This window comes from Eleutherodactylus coqui, chromosome 5 (genome assembly GCF_035609145.1).
Source record: "Eleutherodactylus coqui strain aEleCoq1 chromosome 5, aEleCoq1.hap1, whole genome shotgun sequence".
NCBI classification, from domain to species: domain Eukaryota; kingdom Metazoa; phylum Chordata; class Amphibia; order Anura; family Eleutherodactylidae; genus Eleutherodactylus; species Eleutherodactylus coqui.
In genome coordinates, this window is record NC_089841.1 from 109,315,371 (window position 1) to 109,336,763 (window position 21,393).

General features: G+C 46.6%; 2 protein-coding genes across 2 annotated transcripts in view; one reads left to right on the forward strand and one right to left on the reverse strand.

The window, feature by feature from the left end:
- ARSK (arylsulfatase family member K) overlaps positions 1 to 11,450 on the forward strand; it is a 34,941-nt gene extending 23,491 nt beyond the window's left edge. Inside the window, exon 8 of the mRNA XM_066603005.1 lies at positions 10,300 to 11,450. Coding sequence (XP_066459102.1) covers positions 10,300 to 10,640 — 341 coding nt within the window. The 3' untranslated portion in view covers positions 10,641 to 11,450. The remainder of the gene's footprint in view (positions 1 to 10,299) is intronic.
- A 4,125-nt stretch (positions 11,451 to 15,575) lies between these two features.
- Positions 15,576 to 20,923, reverse strand: GPR150 (G protein-coupled receptor 150). The gene is given in 7 exon segments (XM_066604896.1): positions 15,576 to 15,869; positions 16,149 to 16,335; positions 16,337 to 16,528; positions 17,864 to 17,910; positions 17,912 to 18,000; positions 18,003 to 18,331; positions 20,877 to 20,923. Coding segments are annotated over 7 exon segments (1,116 nt in total). The 3' UTR covers positions 15,576 to 15,644.
- Positions 20,924 to 21,393: the final 470 nt, after the last annotated feature.

Below are 21,393 nucleotides of genomic sequence, written 5' to 3' on the forward strand. Positions count from 1 at the left end.
AATGACACCATGATAATTCGGCGGGTTGCCCTGCATTTCAAACAGTGAACCACATTGGTACTGCCACCCTGCGCTCCCCCTGGAGTCTTAATGCCATGCTGCATCTGAATGATAGATAATAATGATGCGTTGTAGTGGGTCCCTACACTAATATAAATGCATCTATATGCACTCCTCACTCAGTAAGTAACAACCATTTTCTGTGATTGTTTTTAATTTTTTATTTCCCCTTCTGTAATAGCTTTTTGCCTTGCAATATTGACTCTGCGGGATTCTACTGCGGAATTCCGCAGCGTGAAAGAGATCGTGGCATGTTCGATTTGCCGTGGAAAAATGTGCATCTGGCTTCCATTGTAGTCAAGTCTAGTGGTCCTATTGAAATAAATGAAGCAGCATGGTACATGTGCAGCTGCCACTTTTTTCATTCCTGAATGCCCCAGACTGTCGTTCTCAGGATCGGTGATCGTCCCAGCTTTCCGACCCCACCGATCAGCAAGTTATTCCCTATTCTTATCATAAGTGATAACTTGCTTTCATTGGAAAACGCTTTTAATATCTGTTCTGGCTATACATGCCACAATAACTGTGGTATGAGGTATAAGGTGGTATCATAGTCAGGGTTACTAACTGTCCATAAATTTATAGACAGACTGAAAATATTGGTTAATTTTTTTACTGCTGTTAATGCTGTTTGGCGGAAAAATGCTGAGGAGAATTTATAAACTCACTCAAAAAATCAGTTTAGGCACAGGTGGGTTTTCGTGCAGAAAAATTGTGCCTATTTGCTGTCTTGCACTGCATACACCAAAGCAGGTAGAAGATGGGAAAGGTTTGGAAAATTTACACTTGAAACTGGTGCAAATAAGAGTGCAAATCCATGCCAGTTCCCAGCTAGAGGGTGCCCAGGACTGCCCATTGTCTGCAATTGGCAGTGCCCCAGAGTTATGGCAAAACCAGTATGCAGCAGGAAGCGGCATCGCCGCAGATAACCCCATGGGTAGGTACTGGAAGCTTCCTTCTCCGTCATAACTTGTCCATGAGATGAGTGGATCAAATAAGAGTTACTCTTGGGCCCTGTTATGGGGACACTGTAAATGGTTATCCTGTCTCTGTATGGTGTCGGTGTCCTATGGTAAGTACAATATTGAGATGCGGTGGATGTTGCTCTGGTTGGGCAAGGGGACAATGTCTGTCATTGCTATGGAGAGTCTACGTCTGTCACTAATTTGGAGGCCTGAAAATAAAAATCAAAACCGGTGCTTCATGGTGCAATATTTTTTGCAGAACTGCATAATAGACGAATTCTGAATATACCTACTAAATGCAGGTATATTTAGAAGGAATTAAAGTGGTGGTGCGGTTACAATATGATTTTGTAATGACAGGTGAGCACCTCAGCGGTCGGGTGCTGTTCTAGTATATCTGCTCAGATGCTGTGAACGAATATGCCAGGTGAACGGCCTCTGATTGGCTGCAGCAGGCTGGCAAGCTCCGATTAGCTGAGACAGTCAATGAATGGCTGTAATTGGGCATCGAGCCAGCGCCGAGAATCAATCACAGCAATCTATTGCTGCAGGCAGGTTCTCAAACCTCGCTTACAGCAATAGATGATCTGTCAGTGCAGGGGAAGCCTGAAGCAGGGCCAGAGACCAGCGGCCGGGACCCTGACGGCACCTGCTAGGTGAGTATTGATTTTTTTTTCCATGTAGTGTAGCTAGGGTTGATGTTCAGGGTAGAGATTATATTTCAAACCCTCCCTCCGAAAATCGGTGTATGGTTAACGCTGCCAAAAACGCGGCACCAACTTGTGCCAAATTTTCAGCAGTGCTGGAACCGCTGCTCATTCATTTCAATGGGCGAAGCAGGGCTGAAAACGGCTAAAGTGTGGGATGATTAAAGGAGATGTCTCGAGGAAGCAGTTAAATTTTTTTTTTGCCCAGTCCCCCCCATTAAGTACACATTACTAAGCCCCCCTGTAAATGACATTTCTAGCTGGTTCGTACTTACCGTTCCAGCGTTTCAGCAACTTATAAAAGTTTTCTCAAGATGGCCGCCGGCTCTTTCCCCGTCGCTCGCTGCAGCCCGACGTGCGCGCTCCCGAGACGCCGCCAGCTGTGTCTCCATGGCAACCGGACGCATCGCAGCCGCCGACCAGACGCCCCGCAGCCGCCGACCAGACGCCCACCGCCAGTCAGCAGGTAAGGCGCTAGCCCCCGGCTCCCCAGCGCTAGACCCTCAGCCCAGGTGAAGGTTCCGGAGCCCAGCGCTAGTTCCCCCGGCCTAGCGGCAGCCCCCCCCGGCCTAGCGACAGCCCCCCCCGGCCTAGCGACAGCCCCCCCCGGCCTAGCGACAGCCCCCCCCGGCCTAGCGCTAGTTCCCCCATCGCAGCGACAGCCCCCCCCCCGGCGCAGCGCTAGTTCCCCCGGCGCACCGCTAGTTCCCCCCCGACCCATCACTTACCTGGGAGGCTTCTCGGGGCTGCTGGGCTGGGCTGGGCTTCTCCGCTGGGCAGCTCCAGTTTCTGCACCTTCCTCTAACAGAGGAAGGTGCAGAATGGCCGCTGCAGCGCGCTCCCGAGCAGTGACAGCTCGTCTGCGCATGCGCAGAAGAGCTGTAGCGGGGAGCACACTGAAGCGGCTCGTGCTGAATAGAGAAGACCGGACTGCGCAAGCGCGTCTAAAAAAGCAAGCTGCCGGCGAATTTAGACGGAACCATGGAGACGAGGACGCTAGCAACGGAGCAGGTAAGTGGAATAACTTCTGTATGGCTCATATTTAATGCACGATGTACATTACAAAGTGCATTAATATGGCCATACGGAAGTGTATAACCCCACTTGGTTTCGCGAGACCACCCCTTTAAGTTGGCTGGGTGTGTGGATTGCTCCAGCCAGCCAATCACCACTGGTCTGTGCACATAAGTTTCAGCCCCTTTTGATAGAGGGTGTTGGACATGTAGCCATTTACATCATTCCCTCTCGGGACTTGGTGGTATGTGTTATGCATGCTGCTTGTTTGAGTTGTTTTCCCCACCTTCCCTGAAGATGGTCTGGACACCTGATCTCCCTGTCTGCATGTTCTGCGGGCCCCTGCTCCCTTCACTTTTATGCTGCCTCCAGACACTGGATGCCCTTTGTTCTGTCAAATGGGTGATTTTTGACACCATGTTCCCTGCTGCAGTCAGATGGATGATATCTGATGCTCTTATTCTTTTCTCGACGTGTGGACTATTGAACCAGCTCCCATTAATCTATGCATGCATGAGGTTCTGAGTGGTGTTTACTTCTGCCTGTGAGGTGAGCAGACATTCATTGTGAACAAGGTTCTGTTCAGTGCATGTCTGAAGGCGTGGACCACATTAAGTGTGAACAAGGTTCTGTTCAGTGCAGTTCTGAAGGTGTGGACTGCATTTGGTGGGAACTATGACTTGTTCGGTCTATCTCTGAAGGTGTGGACTGCACTATATGTAAACTATGACTTGTTCAGTCTATGTCTGAAGGTGTGTACTACACTTGGCATAAACAAGGTCATGTTCAGTATATGTCTTAAGGTGTGGACTACACTTGGTATAAACCAGGTCCTGTTCAATGTATGTCTAAAGGTGTGGACTACACTTGGTGTGAACAATGTCTTGTACTGTGTGGTGTTCTGTGTATGTCTGTAGGTGTTCACTTCACTTGATATGAACTGTCTGTCAGAACCGGCAACTCTCGGGGCCTCCGTGCCCGCACCACCGGTCCGGCCACCCGGGGTACAGGAGCGCGGCGCAGAGGTACCCCGGTTCTTGTGATCTCCCCGGGCCGCTGTAATACTGGTCGCCGCCGGGTTGCTAGGGAGGCAGCTGGTGCTTCTAGTCGCTTGACTACCAGGCTGGCTTCCCTAGTAACTGTCTGTGCAGTGAGACTGGGGGCGTGCCCCCAGCACCGCCCTGATTAGCCCTGCTGCTGTCAGGCTCCCCGCCCCAATCAGCTTCTGGGGCGGGAGCGCTGACAGCATTTAAATAGGTGTGTTTTCCTCTCAGGCCTTGCCAGTGTTAGTTTGGTTCTCCAGCTGCACCCGCGTTTATCCTGACTGCTCTTGTGACCTCGGCTTTTCTGACACCTGCTTTTGGACTTGACTACGTTTTTGCCTGACCCCTCCGTACTGCGTACCCTCTTGTTGCCTACCCGGATTGTCTGACCATTCTACCGTTGCTTGTCTCAGTGTCTGTTTGTCTCCCGTGTCCCGCTTCCCTAGTGAGGGTAGGGACCGTCGCCCAGTTGTCGCCCTGGGGGTTAGCCCAGGGGGGCAAGTAGGCAGGGACAGGGGTTGCGGGATATCTCAGGGAACCCCATATCCCGGACACTGTCCTGACAGTAACACTGGCCGAACTAAGGTCAGACCCTTGCATCCGCCCGGCAACTTTGAGCCCCTCGATGGAGGCCGTGGCGGCTGTAGCGAACCAGGTCCAGGTCCTTACGACCCTTGCCCAGGACCTAACAGCCCGCTTGCAGCCACGGGAACAAGTGGCAGCTGCAGGTCCCATGCAGCCCTCGTCCGCTCCAGGAACGATGTCAGAACCTCGAGCCACGCTTCCGGATTGCTTCTCCGGAGAGAGAGATCAGTTTTTTGCATTTAGAGAGAGCTGCAAGCTCTACTTTGATCTCCGCCCCCACTCCTCTGGTACTGAATACCAGAAAGTGGGAATCGTAATTACCCGCCTGAGGGGAGAGCCCCAAAATTGGGCTTTCTCGCTACCAGCTGGCTCTCCAGCCCGACTATCCCTTGACGCCTTTTTTTCCGCCCTGGGTCAAATTTATGACGAACCCGACCGGGCGGGCTACGCAGTCTCCAAACTTCTGGCCCTGCGCCAGGGTTGTAAGATGGCGGAGGACTACTGTTCCCAATTCCGTCAACATTGTACAGAATCCCGGTGGAACGATGCCGCCCTAAAAGACTTATTTTTGACCGGTCTGTCTGAGGGTCTCAAGGACCTACTTGTGGCCCACCCAGAGCCTAGAACCCTGGAGCAAGCCATGTCGCTGGCTATTCGAGCCGACCGACGTTTGAGGGCCAGACACGCCGCTCGGACCACCCCACTCCCCACGTCTACTTCTTCGACTGACCCGACCTTTTACCCTCCCACCACCGAGGCCATAGAGCTGGGAGCCGTGAACCCCGAGCAACGACGGGAACACCGCCTGAAGAAGAACCTCTGCTTCTACTGTGGGGAGCCGGGTCACCGCATTGCTACCTGCGCTAAGAAGCCACGGCAGGAAGAACTCCCGCTCCTAGGCAGTTGTCGGGGGGACTGTCTAGGAGCCAAGGTACTCCCTGTGTTGTCCAAAATGTTAGTGCCTTGCACCCTAGAATTTCATGCTTTCCACCGTACTGGGCAAGCCTTTGTTGATTCGGGGGCTGCGGCTAATTTCGTTAACTTTAATTTCGTTGCTCAACTGTCCGGGGTTTTGTTACGTTTAGAAACTCCGATTCTGGTTTCAGGAGTGGACTCCACTCCTTTGCAAGCAGGGGTGGTTAATCTGGTGACCCCTGAAGTAAGGTTTACTATAGGAGCCTTACACGTGGAAACCTGCACCTTTCTAGTGATGAGAGATTTGTCTGTGGACGTCGTCCTAGGCCTCCCCTGGCTCCGGGAGCACAACCCGGTAGTAAATTGGGACACGTTGGAACTGGTAAAGTGGGGTCCCCGCTGTGCCAATCACCTTTGTGCGGTGAAGGTGGGAATCTCCACCTGCGAGGGGAGCCCCCTACCAGAATACCTCTCCGAGTTTTCTGACGTGTTCTCCAAACAATTATCTGAAGCTCTGCCCCCTCATAGGGAATGGGACTGTAAAATAGACTTGATTCCTGGGGCCAAACTTCCCAAGGGCCGCATTTATAACGTTACGGTTCCAGAGAGAGAATCCATGAGGGACTACATCCAGGACAGCCTGGCCAAGGGGCACATCCGGCCCTCAGAATCCCCGGTGGGTGCCGGGTTTTTCTTCGTTGAGAAGAAGGATGGGGGTCTCCGGCCCTGTATTGACTATAGAGAGCTAAATAAAATCACAGTCCGAAACCAGTATGCTCTTCCACTCATTCCTGACCTCCTCAACCAGGTCGCTGGTGCCCGATGGTTTTCTAAACTTGATCTCAGGGGAGCATACAACCTCATCCGCATTCGGGAGGGGGATGAGTGGAAAACCGCCTTCAATACGCCCCTCGGGCATTTTGAATACCTAGTTATGCCTTTTGGATTGTGTAACGCCCCCGCCATTTTTCAGGGGTACATGAACTCAGTGTTTCAGGATATCATGGGGGTGTTCGTGGTTGTATATCTAGACGACATTTTGATTTTTTCCTCCGACTTGCCGAGTCACCATACTCACGTTCAGACTGTGCTAGCTCGACTCAGACATAACAAGCTGTTTGCTAAACTCGAGAAATGTGTTTTCGGGGTACAAAAGATATCATTTTTGGGGTATATCATCACGCCATGCGACTTCCAGATGGATCCTGAAAAGGTGAAGGCCATCACGGAGTGGGCCCAGCCAGGGTCGTTGAAAGCCCTTCAACGCTTCCTCGGCTTCGCCAACTACTATCGCAAATTCATTAAAGACTTCTCCGTGGTGGCTAAACCTCTAACGGACCTCACCAGAAAGGGGGCAGATGTGAGGACCTGGTCTTCTGAGGCTCTGAGGGCCTTCAATACCCTAAAGGCGGCGTTCTCGTCTGCACCTGTCCTAGTACAACCGGATCTGTCCAGTCCTTTTGTGGTGGAGGTAGATGCCTCTGAGTTTGGTGTGGGAGCGGTACTGTCCCAAGGTCCCTCCACTCTCACCAACCTTAGACCGTGTGCCTATTTTTCTAGGAAGTTTTCGTCCACCGAACGGAACTATGATATAGGCAACCGGGAATTGCTGGCGATTAAGTGGGCTTTCGAAGAGTGGAGGCATTTTTTGGAAGGAGCCCATCACCAGATTACTGTACTCACTGACCATAAAAACCTCACTTATCTAGATTCCGCTAAGAGGTTAAATGCTCGGCAAGCCCGCTGGGCCTTGTTTTTCTCTCGGTTCAATTTTGTTGTTACCTATAGACCCGGTTCTAAGAATGTCAAGGCTGATGCCCTGTCTAGGAGTTTTGGTTCTCCGGAACCTTCCGAGCCGGAGCCTGAGAGCATTCTCTCCCCTGGGGTGGTCCTCGCTGCTGTCTCCTCCGACCTTTCACCTCTCATTCACGCCGCTCAACAATCTGCTCCTGAAGCCCTTCCGGAAGGCAAATTATTTGTCCCGTTGTCACTGAGATTGAAAGTGTTAGAGGAGACACATGCTTCAGTCCTAGCTGGACACCCCGGTATCAGGGGTACTCTGGAGTTAGCGGCCAGACTCTATTGGTGGCCGCACATGGCCAAGGATGTACGGGTATTTGTGTCCGCGTGCCCGGTTTGCGCTAGGGGGAAGAACCTCAGGAGACGTCCTGAGGGGCCTCTTCTGCCCTTGCCCATTCCGTCCAGGCCATGGTCCCATTTGTCCATGGATTTTATTACTGATCTGCCATCCTCGCTGGGGAATACGGTCATTTGGGTAATAGTTGACCGTTTCTCCAAAATGTCTCATTTTGTTCCACTTGGCAAGTTGCCTAACGCCAAACTTTTGTCTGAGATGTTCATCAAGGAGATTGTTCGGTTACATGGGATCCCCGAGGATATTGTGTCTGATAGAGGGGTTCAGTTCGTCGCTCGCTTCTGGCGAGCCTTCTGTAAAAATCTAAACGTTAATTTGTCCTTTTCCTCCGCTTTCCATCCCGAGAGTAACGGACAAACGGAACGGATGAACCAAGAACTTATCCAGTATCTGCGACTGTTTGTCTCTGATAACCAGCATCAGTGGGCCAACTACTTACCTCTCGCCGAATTTGCTATTAACAACCATGGTAACTCGTCGACCCAACTGTCACCTTTTTTTTGTAACTATGGGTTCCATCCCCGGTTCTCGCTTTCTACTCCTTTGGTCTCGAACAATCCGGCCGCCGACATATCCGCCGAAGAACTGTGCACAGTTTGGGCCCAGGTTCGTAAGAACCTTCAGGGTTCCCAAGAGAAACTGCGTAAATACGCAAATAAAAGACGTACTATCTCTGCACCTTTTGTGGTCGGGGAGCAGGTTTTATTATCATCTAAGAACCTGAGACTTAAGGTTCCCTCCCTGAAACTTGCTCCTCGGTTCATTGGCCCATTTACGGTTTCTCAGGTTATCAACCCGGTGTCATATAAGTTGGCACTTCCTGACCCCTGGAAGGTCCACAAGGTTTTTCACAAGAACTTGCTTAAGAAGTATGTGACTCCAGTTCTCCCCACCCAGAACCCACCTCCTCCCTCTCTGGTACAGGGGGAACTGGAGTATGAAGTAGAAAGGCTTGTGGATGCCCGACGGGTTAGAGGTGGGCTGCAGTACCTGGTCCACTGGAGAGGATTTGGCCCTGAGGATAGGACGTGGGTCCCTGCCAGGGACGTTCATGCGCCACGCCTAGTCCAGGCATTCCACAGGGCTTTCCCGCTTAAGCCCGCACCTGGCCATGGGGGTCCGGTGTACCCCCGTAGAAGGGGGGGTACTGTCAGAACCGGCAACTCTCGGGGCCTCCGTGCCCGCACCACCGGTCCGGCCACCCGGGGTACAGGAGCGCGGCGCAGAGGTACCCCGGTTCTTGTGATCTCCCCGGGCCGCTGTAATACTGGTCGCCGCCGGGTTGCTAGGGAGGCAGCTGGTGCTTCTAGTCGCTTGACTACCAGGCTGGCTTCCCTAGTAACTGTCTGTGCAGTGAGACTGGGGGCGTGCCCCCAGCACCGCCCTGATTAGCCCTGCTGCTGTCAGGCTCCCCGCCCCAATCAGCTTCTGGGGCGGGAGCGCTGACAGCATTTAAATAGGTGTGTTTTCCTCTCAGGCCTTGCCAGTGTTAGTTTGGTTCTCCAGCTGCACCCGCGTTTATCCTGACTGCTCTTGTGACCTCGGCTTTTCTGACACCTGCTTTTGGACTTGACTACGTTTTTGCCTGACCCCTCCGTACTGCGTACCCTCTTGTTGCCTACCCGGATTGTCTGACCATTCTACCGTTGCTTGTCTCAGTGTCTGTTTGTCTCCCGTGTCCCGCTTCCCTAGTGAGGGTAGGGACCGTCGCCCAGTTGTCGCCCTGGGGGTTAGCCCAGGGGGGCAAGTAGGCAGGGACAGGGGTTGCGGGATATCTCAGGGAACCCCATATCCCGGACACTGTCCTGACACTGTCCTGTTCAGTGTGTATTATGTTGTATTTCCCTTGTCTAGTGCTTCTGCTTATTACCATCTAGGGCGAGACAGTTGAATCCTAGGTTCCAGCATGGGGCGGTGCCTGTTGGGGTGATTGCCCTGTTTTTAGGCAGGGTCCTCCTTTCCTGTGTTATAGTGGTCTTGTTAATGTGGGGACTCGCAAAACGAGGATCCTTGACATGGGCTTATGTGCTTAAGTGGTTTGGCCAAAATGCAAACCGATACTTATATATATTTCCACCTGACTTCAATGGAAGTCTTCAAACAGAGCCTGGACAGACATTTGTCTGGGATTATTTAGTGAATCCTGTATTGAACAGGGGGTTGGACTCAATGACCCTGGAGGTCCCTTCCAACTCTACCATTCTATGATAAGTGCCCCTAGTAGTAATAGTAACCCCAGGTAGAGGCCTTAGTTGTAATAGTGACCCCGGTTTGTGGCCCCAGTTGAAATAGTGATTACGGTTAGTAGCCTCAGTAGTAATAGTGACCCCGGTTGGCTAATGAGAAAAAACACTTTATACAACACACTGGATTCAGGTGGCACATGTTCTTCAAACCTCCAAATGTCCAATATACTCATTTTGATATTCTTAATGGAATAATCACAAATGCAACTAACTGGAAGAGTGTTTTAAGGGTATGAACTTTTTACCTTGTGTATTAATGACATTACAATAAATTTTGACATAATTTGCAGTAACACTGAGTTCCATTGAATTTTTCAAAATATTGTTTGGGACCTCAGTACGTCTTCCTCTGGCACCTAAAACTGGATTATAGGGAGTGGTATACACACAACTACTCAACAGTAAACTCAGAAGATAATGTTTAGCTTTTGGCTGGAGACTGACTTTAATATTTCAAAAAGATTTGTTTTAGTGTCTTGAAAATTTCTGTATTAAATTGAAGGGAAACTGATAAATAAACAGATTATAATCTATTATAATTTCATCAGATTGGGAAGTATTTGGTATAAAAACACATTTTTAATACACTTCCTTTATTATACATTTTAGATTTATTAAAGGACCCAGAAGAGCTGAACAATGTTGCAGCACAGTTTCCTGAAGTTGTGCGCTCTATGGAAAAGAAGCTTCGCTCTATTGTAAACTATAAGGAGGTCTCTGCTGCGGTGCACCAATACAATAAGCAGTCATTTACCAGCTGGAAGGAAAGTGAGGGGACTAATTACACAAATGTCATTTCTAACCTTAGATGGCATTTGGATTGGAGCCAAAGGCCCAAGGCCTATGAGATGGCAATCGACAGGTGGTTAAAGAATGAGAGTAGTGATATACCCAAAACTACAGGTTACACGTCACATAAAATATTTCATGCAAAGAGAAAGGGGCGTTGAGTAATAATGACTATGCTTTAATACATTAAAACACTAGATCCAATATGTATTTATTAGATAAATAAACCAGAATATTCTCTTTGCACAATTTGAACTCAATTTTTAAAGTAAAACTTGACAGAAATCTGCTCTGATAATGTTGAAGCAATGTTTATTCTTTTCATATGCAACACAATTTTCTAAAGTCAAATTTTAACTAGAGATTCCAAAGCTGCACCTGGGGTTCCGCTTTGCTGCTCTGTTCGGGGAGCAGGAAAGGAAATCCCCATTGCTGAACTGTCTCAGGATGGAACCAAACAGAGCTGAACGGATCCCATTGACTATAATGTGGTGTGTTCAGTTTCCGCACGGCTGCCTAGCTTTTAGATGAAAGAAATAGCACTGCATGCAGCACTTTTTCTTCCTGTATTTTCAGCTGGATCTATGATGGAACCTCCAACCAGAGGTTCCAATGCAGATGTCAAACCACCCTAAGGGCTCCTGTGATTCATGCCTCAATATCGCTCTTGCAATCCTTCTAAAAAGCCCTGGATGCGAGGCGTTTTCGCAGGGAAACTGCCCTGGCTGTCACAGCACCACTGAAATCAATGGGACACTGTCGCTGAAGGAATCCCCTGCTGCAGCTGTCACAGCTGTAGCAGTTGATACTGATATTATCCCATTGTTCTCAATGGGGCCGGCAGCAGCAGCAGCGGCCCCATTGAAACCAATGGGAGATGATCGCGATCCTCTGCCACTGCTGTGAAGTATAAGCCCTACCTTGAAAATAATCCCCAACTGTAGAAAAATAAATATACATATATTGGCTGAGCGCTGTGACCAATCAGAGGCAGTGCTGAGCCATTCAGCTGAGTGCTGCCTCTGATTGGTCACAGTGCTCAGCCAATCAGTGGCAGTGCTTTCAGGAGGCAGGGATTTTTTAATCTCCCAGCCAGAAGAGAAGTTTAGGAAGAGTGTTGGGGACCTGCTAGAAGATGCGTCGGAGATGATAGCACTTCTAATGTGATGTATTATTTTAATTTTTTTCTACAGTTAGGGATTATTTTCGAGGTAGGGCTTATATTTCAAGCCCCCCTGAAAATCCTCACCTCAGGGAGTCCCCTGCCACTGTTATCACAGCAGTGCTAGAGGATTGTGATGATCTCCCACTTATTTCAATTGGGTCGGCGCTGCTGCTGCCAGCCTCATTGAAAATAGTGGGAGAACATCAGGATCCACTGCTGCAGCTGCGACAGCTGCAGCTGGGGATTCCTTCAGCGCTCGTGTTCCATTGATTTCAATAGGGCTGGCGCTGCTGCTGCTGCAAAAAAGGACATGCTGCGATTTTGTTTTCACTCTGCATTACAAGAGTTAAAACATCACACATCTGAATGGAACCATTGGAAGCCTTTGACTTCATAATCCTGCGATTTCTTGCAGTGCTGGGAGATCGTGTGCTTTCATTGCCAGTGTGAGGGCACCCTAAGTTATGCAAAACCAAAATTAAAGTGTACAATATCTCCTACAAAACCTTTACAGTGCTGTTAGGATCTTATATACAGGACTGATATGGAGCAGTTTTGCCAACTGGAAAACAACGATTTCGGATATGGCTTTAAAGAAGGACAAGTGGGTTGGTACAACACAATTTATTAATACAAATGAATAAATGATAAAAATAAAACCGTTACACAAAAATAGGTGATAGTGCATAAACAATTCTTAAACAATGGTTACATCAATACTTACATCACTAAGAGCCTTAAGTATACTTATCTGCTTTGTGCATCAGCTTGAGAAGTAACAGCGAAACGTCATGAACAGGGGGCTTCTTGGGAACCACACTGTGAGAGGACGTTCCCCATCACAGGTCCAAAATGCTTCTAACTCCCCAAACTCATCCTCCTGTCCGTTATACTAGTATGATCTATTGCTTGAATATTTGTATTGCAAATATCAATGTATGGAGTTGTGTTTGAAATAGTCACAATCCGAAGTGACCATTAATAAGATCAGACAAAGAAAACTGATTCTTAAAACAATAACAGCACTAAACTTCAAATATACATAAGACTCTAGTTCAGTCTTAAAGGGGTTGTCCCGCGCCGAAACGGCTTTTTTTTTTTTTCAATAGGCCCCCCGTTCGGCGCGAGACAAACACAAGGGATGGGTTAAAAAAAAAAAAAGTTTAGTACTTACCCGAATCCCCGCTCTGCGGCGACTTCTTACTTACCTTACCAAGATGGCCGCCGGGATCTTCACCCACGATGCACCGCGGGTCTTCTCCCATGGTGCACCGTGGGCTCTGTGCGGTCCATTGCCGATTCCAGCCTCCTGATTGGCTGGAATCGGCACACGTGACGGGGCGGAGCTACGCGATGACGCGTAGAAGGGGGCGGGGCCAGAACGCCGCTCGTGCCGAGACCCAAGAGAAGGGAGAAGACCCTTCTGCGCAAGCGCGTCTAATCGGGAGATTAGACGCTGAAATTAGACGGCACCATGGAGACGGGGACGCCAGCAACGGAGCAGGTAAGTGAATAACTTCTGTATGGCTCATATTTAATGCACGATGTATATTACAAAGTGCATTAATATGGCCATACAGAAGTGCTTACCCCCACTTGCTTTCTCGGGACAACCCCTTTAAGACAATGATGGTAGATTTGCATGATTAAATTAGACGAATAGATCACAAGACTCTATAGACAATGGTGGTAGAATTATAGGACAATGGTGACACTATCTGTAGATATTAACATGGTCTCCAGCAAGTTATACAATCCCTATAATTTATACAGTGAACATTCATGGCTGTCTGAATACAAGATGGAGGGCTACTAATAGTCAATTATATTTGCACCACAGGAGCCTACTATTTGCACTGCAGACCCTTCATTCTTTTGCGTTTACTAAGAAGACATTTTTATTGCTGACCATGTTACAGATACAATAGAGTTGCAGCAATGTCATGGACACACTCTTAAAGTCTGCTAATTCACACTAACCTTGCTTCGTCTGTCCTCTCCTAATATTGACTCTAACAAAAAATGGCATGGTAAATCCATCTATCAGTATAAATATGAAAATATCATATTCAAAGTTTTTATGTTTTAACAATTTTTTACAAAATAAAAATGCAGTGAAAAAACGCAAAATGCTTTGTGTTGTCATATTCTGAAATTCATATTTTTACATATTTCTATAAATGGAGCTGTGTGAAAGTTTGTGGTACATACGACCTTTTGTTCCATTTTTTTTTTTTTTTGCGCGATAAACAGCTTTTGCAGTACTTAGTTCCGGAACAGTCATTGAAATTAAGTTCATAACACCATTCTTTTGAGAATCTATGATTTAATTAGCAAATCTTCACACCTCTGCTGTACTGTATGCTTGGCATTTTGCACATGTTGTTCTGGAAAGCATCTTGATCCCCATAAGGCTGTGTATCCCAACCTTTTCAGCCTTGGGGAGTCCCTGTGAAATTTTTCTTTACAGCGGTGCACCCGAACCAAATAGGGGGTGTGGTGAGGAGCATGGCTAGGAGTGTGGCTTATGACAAGGTATGATTTTACTTCCGATATATCGGGCACCGGGCAAGCTCTAGTGAGCGCAGCACCGCTGATCACTAGAAGCCACCTGGTGAGGTAGGCACAGAGAGCATAAAGACTTCAGAGGTGAGAGGGAACATGGTATATTCTGGAATCAGCGTATTTTTCAGCACAAAAGTTTAGCCTAGGTAAATAACGTACATACCTCTTTGCTAGTAATCACACTGGCTATCATGTTAATCACAAGTTGTTTGAAAAGTTAATAACAATTAAAGTGTCAATTTGAAGTTTGCTACACCTGTAACATGCCACACTAGTGAATAATAAACATAGAACTCTGCCTTGGGCTGCATTTCCACGAACGTATATCGGCTCGGTTTTCACGCCGAGCCGATATACGTCGTCCTCATGTGCAGGGGGGGGGGGGGAGGATGGAAGAGCCAAGAGCAGGAACTGAGCTCCCGCCCCCTCTCTGCCTCCCCTCCGCCCCTTTGCACTATTTGCAATGAAAGGAGGCGGGACGGGGGTGGGGCTAAGTTACGAGAATTAGCCCCGCCCCGTTATGCCTCTCCCTATTGCAAATAGTGCAGAGGGGCGGAGAAGAGGCAGAGAGGGGGCGGGAGCTCAGTTCCTGCTCCTGGCTCTTCCATCCTCTCCCCCTCCTGCAGATGAGGACAACGTATATCGGCTCGGCATGAAAACCGAGCCGATATACGTTCATGGGAATGCAGCCTAAGGGCTTATACATAGACTACATCATGCACAAACACAAGAGCAATAAGGATTAACAAGTATTCCATGTTTCCAAAATAAAGCAATAAGTACCCTGTTGAATCTCCATTTGTAATTCATGTAAGCCTACTGTAGGTTTAAGCAATAGTTATGTACTTTTGTCCCCATTTACAAAAAACTATGGGCTAATTCTTAGAAAATGATGGATCACTACACTGACAGCAACCTGTATTCTAGAAGCAGAGCCAAAAGACGGCAACAGCACTCATAATACATTTACTATCAGAGGTATACATACCTATATCTATACTCTAACCACATTAAATAATGCAAGGTTCTTGGTATATGATTTGATCAAATGACATTGGCCCATCTACCAACGTCCAGGTGACCAAGCTCTCAGATGGGTCCTAACGCTAATACCAGGTGGTAAATCTCAACCTGAGAAAGTTGAGTACCTACCTCACAGAATGCTCCTCTTTTGGGAAGAGGTAAAAACAGGGAGGGTAGGATATCATTTATATGCTCCAGTAGGAGGGACAGAAGGTAAATGGGCGGGAGGCGTGCACGACCACGTGAAGGCATTCAAAACTTCACAATATTTGCAGAAAAAAGGATAAAATAGGTGAACACTACCCAATATTTTATCCTTTTTTCAACAACCCTTTATTCTGTCTATATGGGACTTACATATTGATGAATGGCTCTTAATGTCCGGTCCTGCAATACATCACATACAACTGATTCATTTATCTAAGAGAGTTCCAGAATGCAGGAAAGAGATTGATCGTTGTAGGACAGAAGATGCCTCCACTTCAGAGCTGGTGCTACTGGATGCCTCTTTTTGATGTCAGAGTGCAGGATGGGGAAAGCTCTTTGAGAAGGTGATCTCTTTGTGCTCTTGGTGACAGCAGAAAAAGCATACCTTCTCGAGTTTCCAGATGAAAACATTGTTGGTTTTAGGGAAGAGCTAGGCTACCTGTCCAGGGGCGATGATCCGCTTGCGATAAATCGCCTGTGGATCACGCTATGAAAAGCTTTCCATAGGCTAACTATGGAAAGTGCAGCCCGGCATCCACAAGCGGAGAATCATTGCGAATCTCTGCTCGTGGGGTTAAAATCATGGCATGCTGCGATTTGCCGCAATTCTCCTCAGTGAGCCTATCTATTATATAAGCTCATCGCGGAGACCTGCCAGTGCTCCCCCCTCCTCCCCTATGGCAAAATATCGCTAGCAATATTCCATCACAGACGTGGACAGGCAGCCATAGACATAAGGATTCACTGCACTATTGGTCATTACAAAAATACCCAACAAAGCCATGACCTCTTCGTCCAGGCTAGTGATGGTGCCAATTGCTACTTTCACCTCTACAATGAAATAGTGCACTCCACACACAATGAATACGATGAGGATTACTAGCATCATTTTTAGTTCTTGGGATACAACTATTGGTAGCAATCAGTTCCAATGGTATCTTGGTCACCTGAAGCTTTAATTCTTCAATGTGGTGTTTTGGTGCTCTGGGAATTGTACCCTTTCTCTAGATGAGCCAGAGTATGTGAATATATGCCACAATCAAGATACAAAAGGGCAAGAAGCAAAACGTCACAGAGCTGTATAGGATACTAGCTGATATACCCGGCTTCGCCCGAGTTAATATGGTACTGGTATTTATCTGGTGTTCACACGGAAAAGCTTATGAAGTCGTGGTTACTTTAGAGATACTGAGGAAAAACATACGTTCACCATTTTGCATAGTTCTCTGCGTTACCCAGGAAACACCACGTGGAGGTAACCATGCGACGTTTCCTTTATATAAAATGACATCAGGAAGTGAGAGATTTAGATTACATACGTAAAATTTGGACACTAATTCTTTTGCGCTTAGAATTGAATAATCGAGTTGGGACCCATTAGCTTTTCCTATTTATGACATAATCAATGCTTGTGCCAAATTTCCTGTTTCTATGACACCGGAAAGTGAGAAAATTACATTCCGCACGTAAAATTTTGACGCCAATTCTTTCCGCTAGAATTGAATAATCGAGTTGGGACCCATTAGCGTTTCCTATTTATGACATAATCAATGCTTGTGCCAAATTTCACGTTTGTATGACACCGGAAAGTGAAAAAATTACATTCCGCTCGTAAAATTTTGATGCCAATTCTTTCCGCTAGAATTGAATAATCGAGTTGGGACCCATTAACGTTTCCTATTTATGACATAATCAATGCTTGTGCCAAATTTCACGTTTGTATGACACCGGAAAGTGAAAAAATTACATTCCGTACGTAAAATTTGGACGCTAATTCTTTTGCGCATAGAATTGAATAATCGAGTTGGGACCCATTAGCTTTTCCTATTTATGACATAATCAATGCTCGTGCCAAATTTCCTGTTTCTATGACACCGGAAAGTGAAAAAATTACCTTCCGCACGTAAAATTTCGACGCCAATTCTTTTGCGCTAGAATTGAATAATCGAGTTGGGACCTATGAATTTTCCCTATTTATGACATAATCAATGCTCGTGCCAAATTTCCTGTTTCTATGACACTGGAAAGTGAGAAAATTAGATTCCGTACGTAAAATTTGGACGCTAATTCTTTTGCGCATAGAATTGAATAATCGAGTTGGGACCCATTAGCTTTTCCTATTTATGACATAATCAATGCTCGTGCCAAATTTTAAGTTTCTAAGGCATTGGGAAGTGACAGATTTAGATTATGTGCGTAAAATTTCGACCACAATTCTTTTGCGCTAGAATTGAATAATCGAGTTGGGACCCAATTACTTTTCCTATTTTGGAGATAATCTATGCTCGTGCCAAATTTCATGTTTCTACGATATCGGGAAGTTGGAGAACTTTTGGCGAGTCAGTCAGTCAGTCAGTGAGTCAGTCAGTCAGTGAGTCAGTCAGTCAGTGAGTCAGTGAGGGCTTTCAGCTTTATATATATAGATAGACCTGGAAGTGCCGCCTGGGTAGCTGCCCAAAGACATTGTGACATATTCTTTATTTCCTCTGTATAAACAGCTCTGAACAGAAATGTTTGTAGAACAGATAGAAGAGCTGCCGACCAACCAAAGCTGCAAACCATCTAGTGGGCAGATGGGTCCTTAAAGGGTTCAGGATGACAGGATGTCTCTCCAGGGCAACAATGGCAATTATATTAGAGAATGCAATGAGTCCAAAAACGTGGAACACTTTAAAAATCCTGCAAGAGATGTCTCCTGCCAGCCTCTTGTCCTCCAATAGCTCCCACACAATCTGAGAGTCATAAATGACACATCACAGGTCAGCTAATGCCAAGTGACTGATTAAAAAGTTAATTTTCCTCTTTTTGTTTTTGCTGTTGAAGCCACCATGAGTATGACCATCATACTGATGATTCACTGCCTGTTGTAACAATGGGGCTCCAGGACTTGTTCTGCTGAGAGGAAGAGCTGTTCAGAAGTGTACAAGCAGGGGGCACATTGCTGCCCACCAGGGACAAGGTCTTAAGAAAAGCTCCCATAGAGAAATAATTAATTCATCCATGTTTCTGTAGTGAGTGCCAGCAGGAGCTGTTCAGCATTACTGTAGTGCTGAAGTCTCCAGCCAAGGAGTAGTTTGTAGAAGGCTGTAGAGTAAGAACTTTCCATATCCTTGTCACCTGACGCTGGTGTATGTGTGGTCTCCGCTGCTCATATGGGGGGGATGCATCAATCTGTTCTGCAGAGCTTGTCATCTTGCACAAATCTCCTTTTCCCTAGGACAGCGAAGCAACCTATTTCTGTTCATCTGAGATCTGTACTTATACAGATCTCTGCATAAGTACAAGGCTTGATCTGTATTCTGTACACTCAGTAAAATGGAAAAAAAGACAATAAAGAGATAGAGGGGCTCTCCCAATAGGGTGGAGAAATTACTTTATAGTCTCAACTGTATAGATTGGTTCTCTCATCTTAAAGGGGTTTTCTGACATTGACGGCAATGGGGGGATGAGTTGCGTGTAAAATAAAAAACACACAAACTCATCTCCAGCTGCACACTGCTCCCCGCCACTGCTGGTGCCGCTCCGGTCTCTGTTTACATCAGCTGCAGTGGTGGGGTAGGTTGCTTACCTACACGAATGCTGCAGCCAATGGGAGGCCAGCAAGAATGTCATCGGTGGCACCCTGTAGACTTTTTTTGGGACTTGTACATTAAAAAGCCATGTGACAGATTTACAGGATGTCACCAGGCCTGCTGGCTGGGCGATGTCACCTGTCAGATGCTGCAGCGCCGGACTGCCGAAACAGTGGTCCAGTGCTGTCCAGAGTACATTACTTTTATATAGTTTTGGGCATGGGGAGCCTAAAACTATATAAAAGAAATAACTTTGAAAACCCCTTTAAGTATTTCTTGCTGGGCTGCAGACATGTGGTGTAGCTGTGCTTCCTTTGAGAAAGTAATTGGAAATGTGTGTTTAGGGGTCTGCCATCCAGAGGGTCTGTATGCACTATGGTGATTCCATAATCTTTAGTATTTACGTATTTTGTACCATCTGCTTTATCCCATGTATATGTTATGTTGCAACTGTAGCACTTTTGTAGTTAGGAATTCCTTCATGCTGTGGTAAGGGTTATTGTTTGCTAGTGTTTGATGATTATATTCTTACCCTTAGTTTAGCAGTCATCATGATTGTGTCCTCGCCATTTTAACTTTAATTATTTTTACCCATTTCCCATTAAATGTTATATTTTATGATATATTTTTATTAGTTGTGGGTCTTTTTTCTGTGGGTTCCTAAAATTCAGGAAAGCTGGGTTGCGGGTTTTCATAAAAGTCGCATAAAAACCAACCTATTCTCAAAGGGTAATGGGACTGCAGGGATCGCCAAGCGCTTGTACTGTATTTCCGTCAGCCCAATTGAAATGAATCGAGGAGCACTGCGCATGTGCAACTGCCACTCTATTCAATCTGATGTTACTGCTGGTGGGTGAAGGGAACCCATAGTGAAGAAAGAAGAGGGACATGGGACCCCTGTGTGGGATTGGTGGGAGTCTCAGTGGTGAGATCCCCACAGATCAAACTTTTCTTATGAGTTTATTCATGAAGGCATGGAAATTCGTTATATCCCCATCCCAAATGATGAGGATCTCATCAATATAACAGCCTCAAAAGAGGATATGTCTATGGTACATGTCCAATATCTCAGAAAAAAATGGTGGTGACCTCACACCACCATAGGAACAGGTTAGCCTAAGTAGGCACGCAAAACCATCCCTATGGTTGTGCCACTTGTCTGCAGGAAGAAGGTCCCATCGAATAGAAAATAGTTATTAGTCAATAGAAAAAAGGAGTAGATGCTCAAGAAACTCATTATGCACATAATTATTATGCACATTATTTATCATTGGAAAAAAAAATATTCTACACATTTTTTAAGTTTTTCAAGAAAAAAGTGGCTTTGGGGAAAAAAACTGAAAAAAACTTTTTTTTTTTGCAATTTTTCCATTTTTTTTTCAGGCCTTCCTATCTCTATTGTCAATATAGTATCAATATAAGTGCTAGTTCTTTGAGTCAGATTATCATTACACAATACAATAACTTTGCCAGGAACAGTTATAGATCTTTGTGTAATTTAGGGAGAGTGTAGAAAGTTCTTATGGAGGGATTGGGGTTAAAAATAAATGTAACCTGCTGAAGGGATAACAACTGTGCCTCCTTGCAGCCAACAGGATCTCATGGAAATTTGAGAGAAATTGTACCGTAGGGTCCCTGGGGAGGATTTTATAGACCTGTTTGTCTAGCTGCACTCTTTTCACTATAATCGTAAATTCAAGTTGGTCCATGATGACAATATTTCTGCTGTTATAAGAAGGCTTAAATGGGTCCTATTATTAGAAAAAAAAAACAATCCTTACCTATTCCTCCCCAGGCAGCCTTTTTACTGCATCTGCTCTTCGCCAATCTTCTCCTGGCTCTTGCGTTCCCCTGAGTTACCTCACCTCCAGCTGGCCGGATCCTCCTCTTCTTCCTGTGATGAAGTGTACATTCTTGGCAATCTCCTTTCTGCAGGTCAGTGTATGTTACGTCACTAGTGACATAACATTCCCTGCCTAGCAGGGAATTCTGAGCTATTCCCGAGATTGCGCATCTGCGGTCTTGCCGCAAGTGTTCATATACTATTGCAGAGAGTATTACAGTGCACATGCGCAGTCTGGGCAGTAGCTCAGCATTCCTCGCTACACAGCAGAGGCTACGTCACTAGTGACCGGGTACAGTGCCCTTCAGGAAGGAGAATGCTGGCAATACATGTAACATCACAGGAAGAAGAGGATCCAGCCAGTTTGAGGCGAGGTGACCAAGGGGATTGCAGGAGCCAGGGAAAGATTGGCAGGGAGAAGATGCGGTAAGGAGGCTGCCTGGGGAGGAACTGGTAAGTATTGATTTTTTTTTTCTAATAACAGGACCCCTTTAACCTTTTCCAATCCAATTTGTATCCTGGTTTTCCTAGGGGGCTTA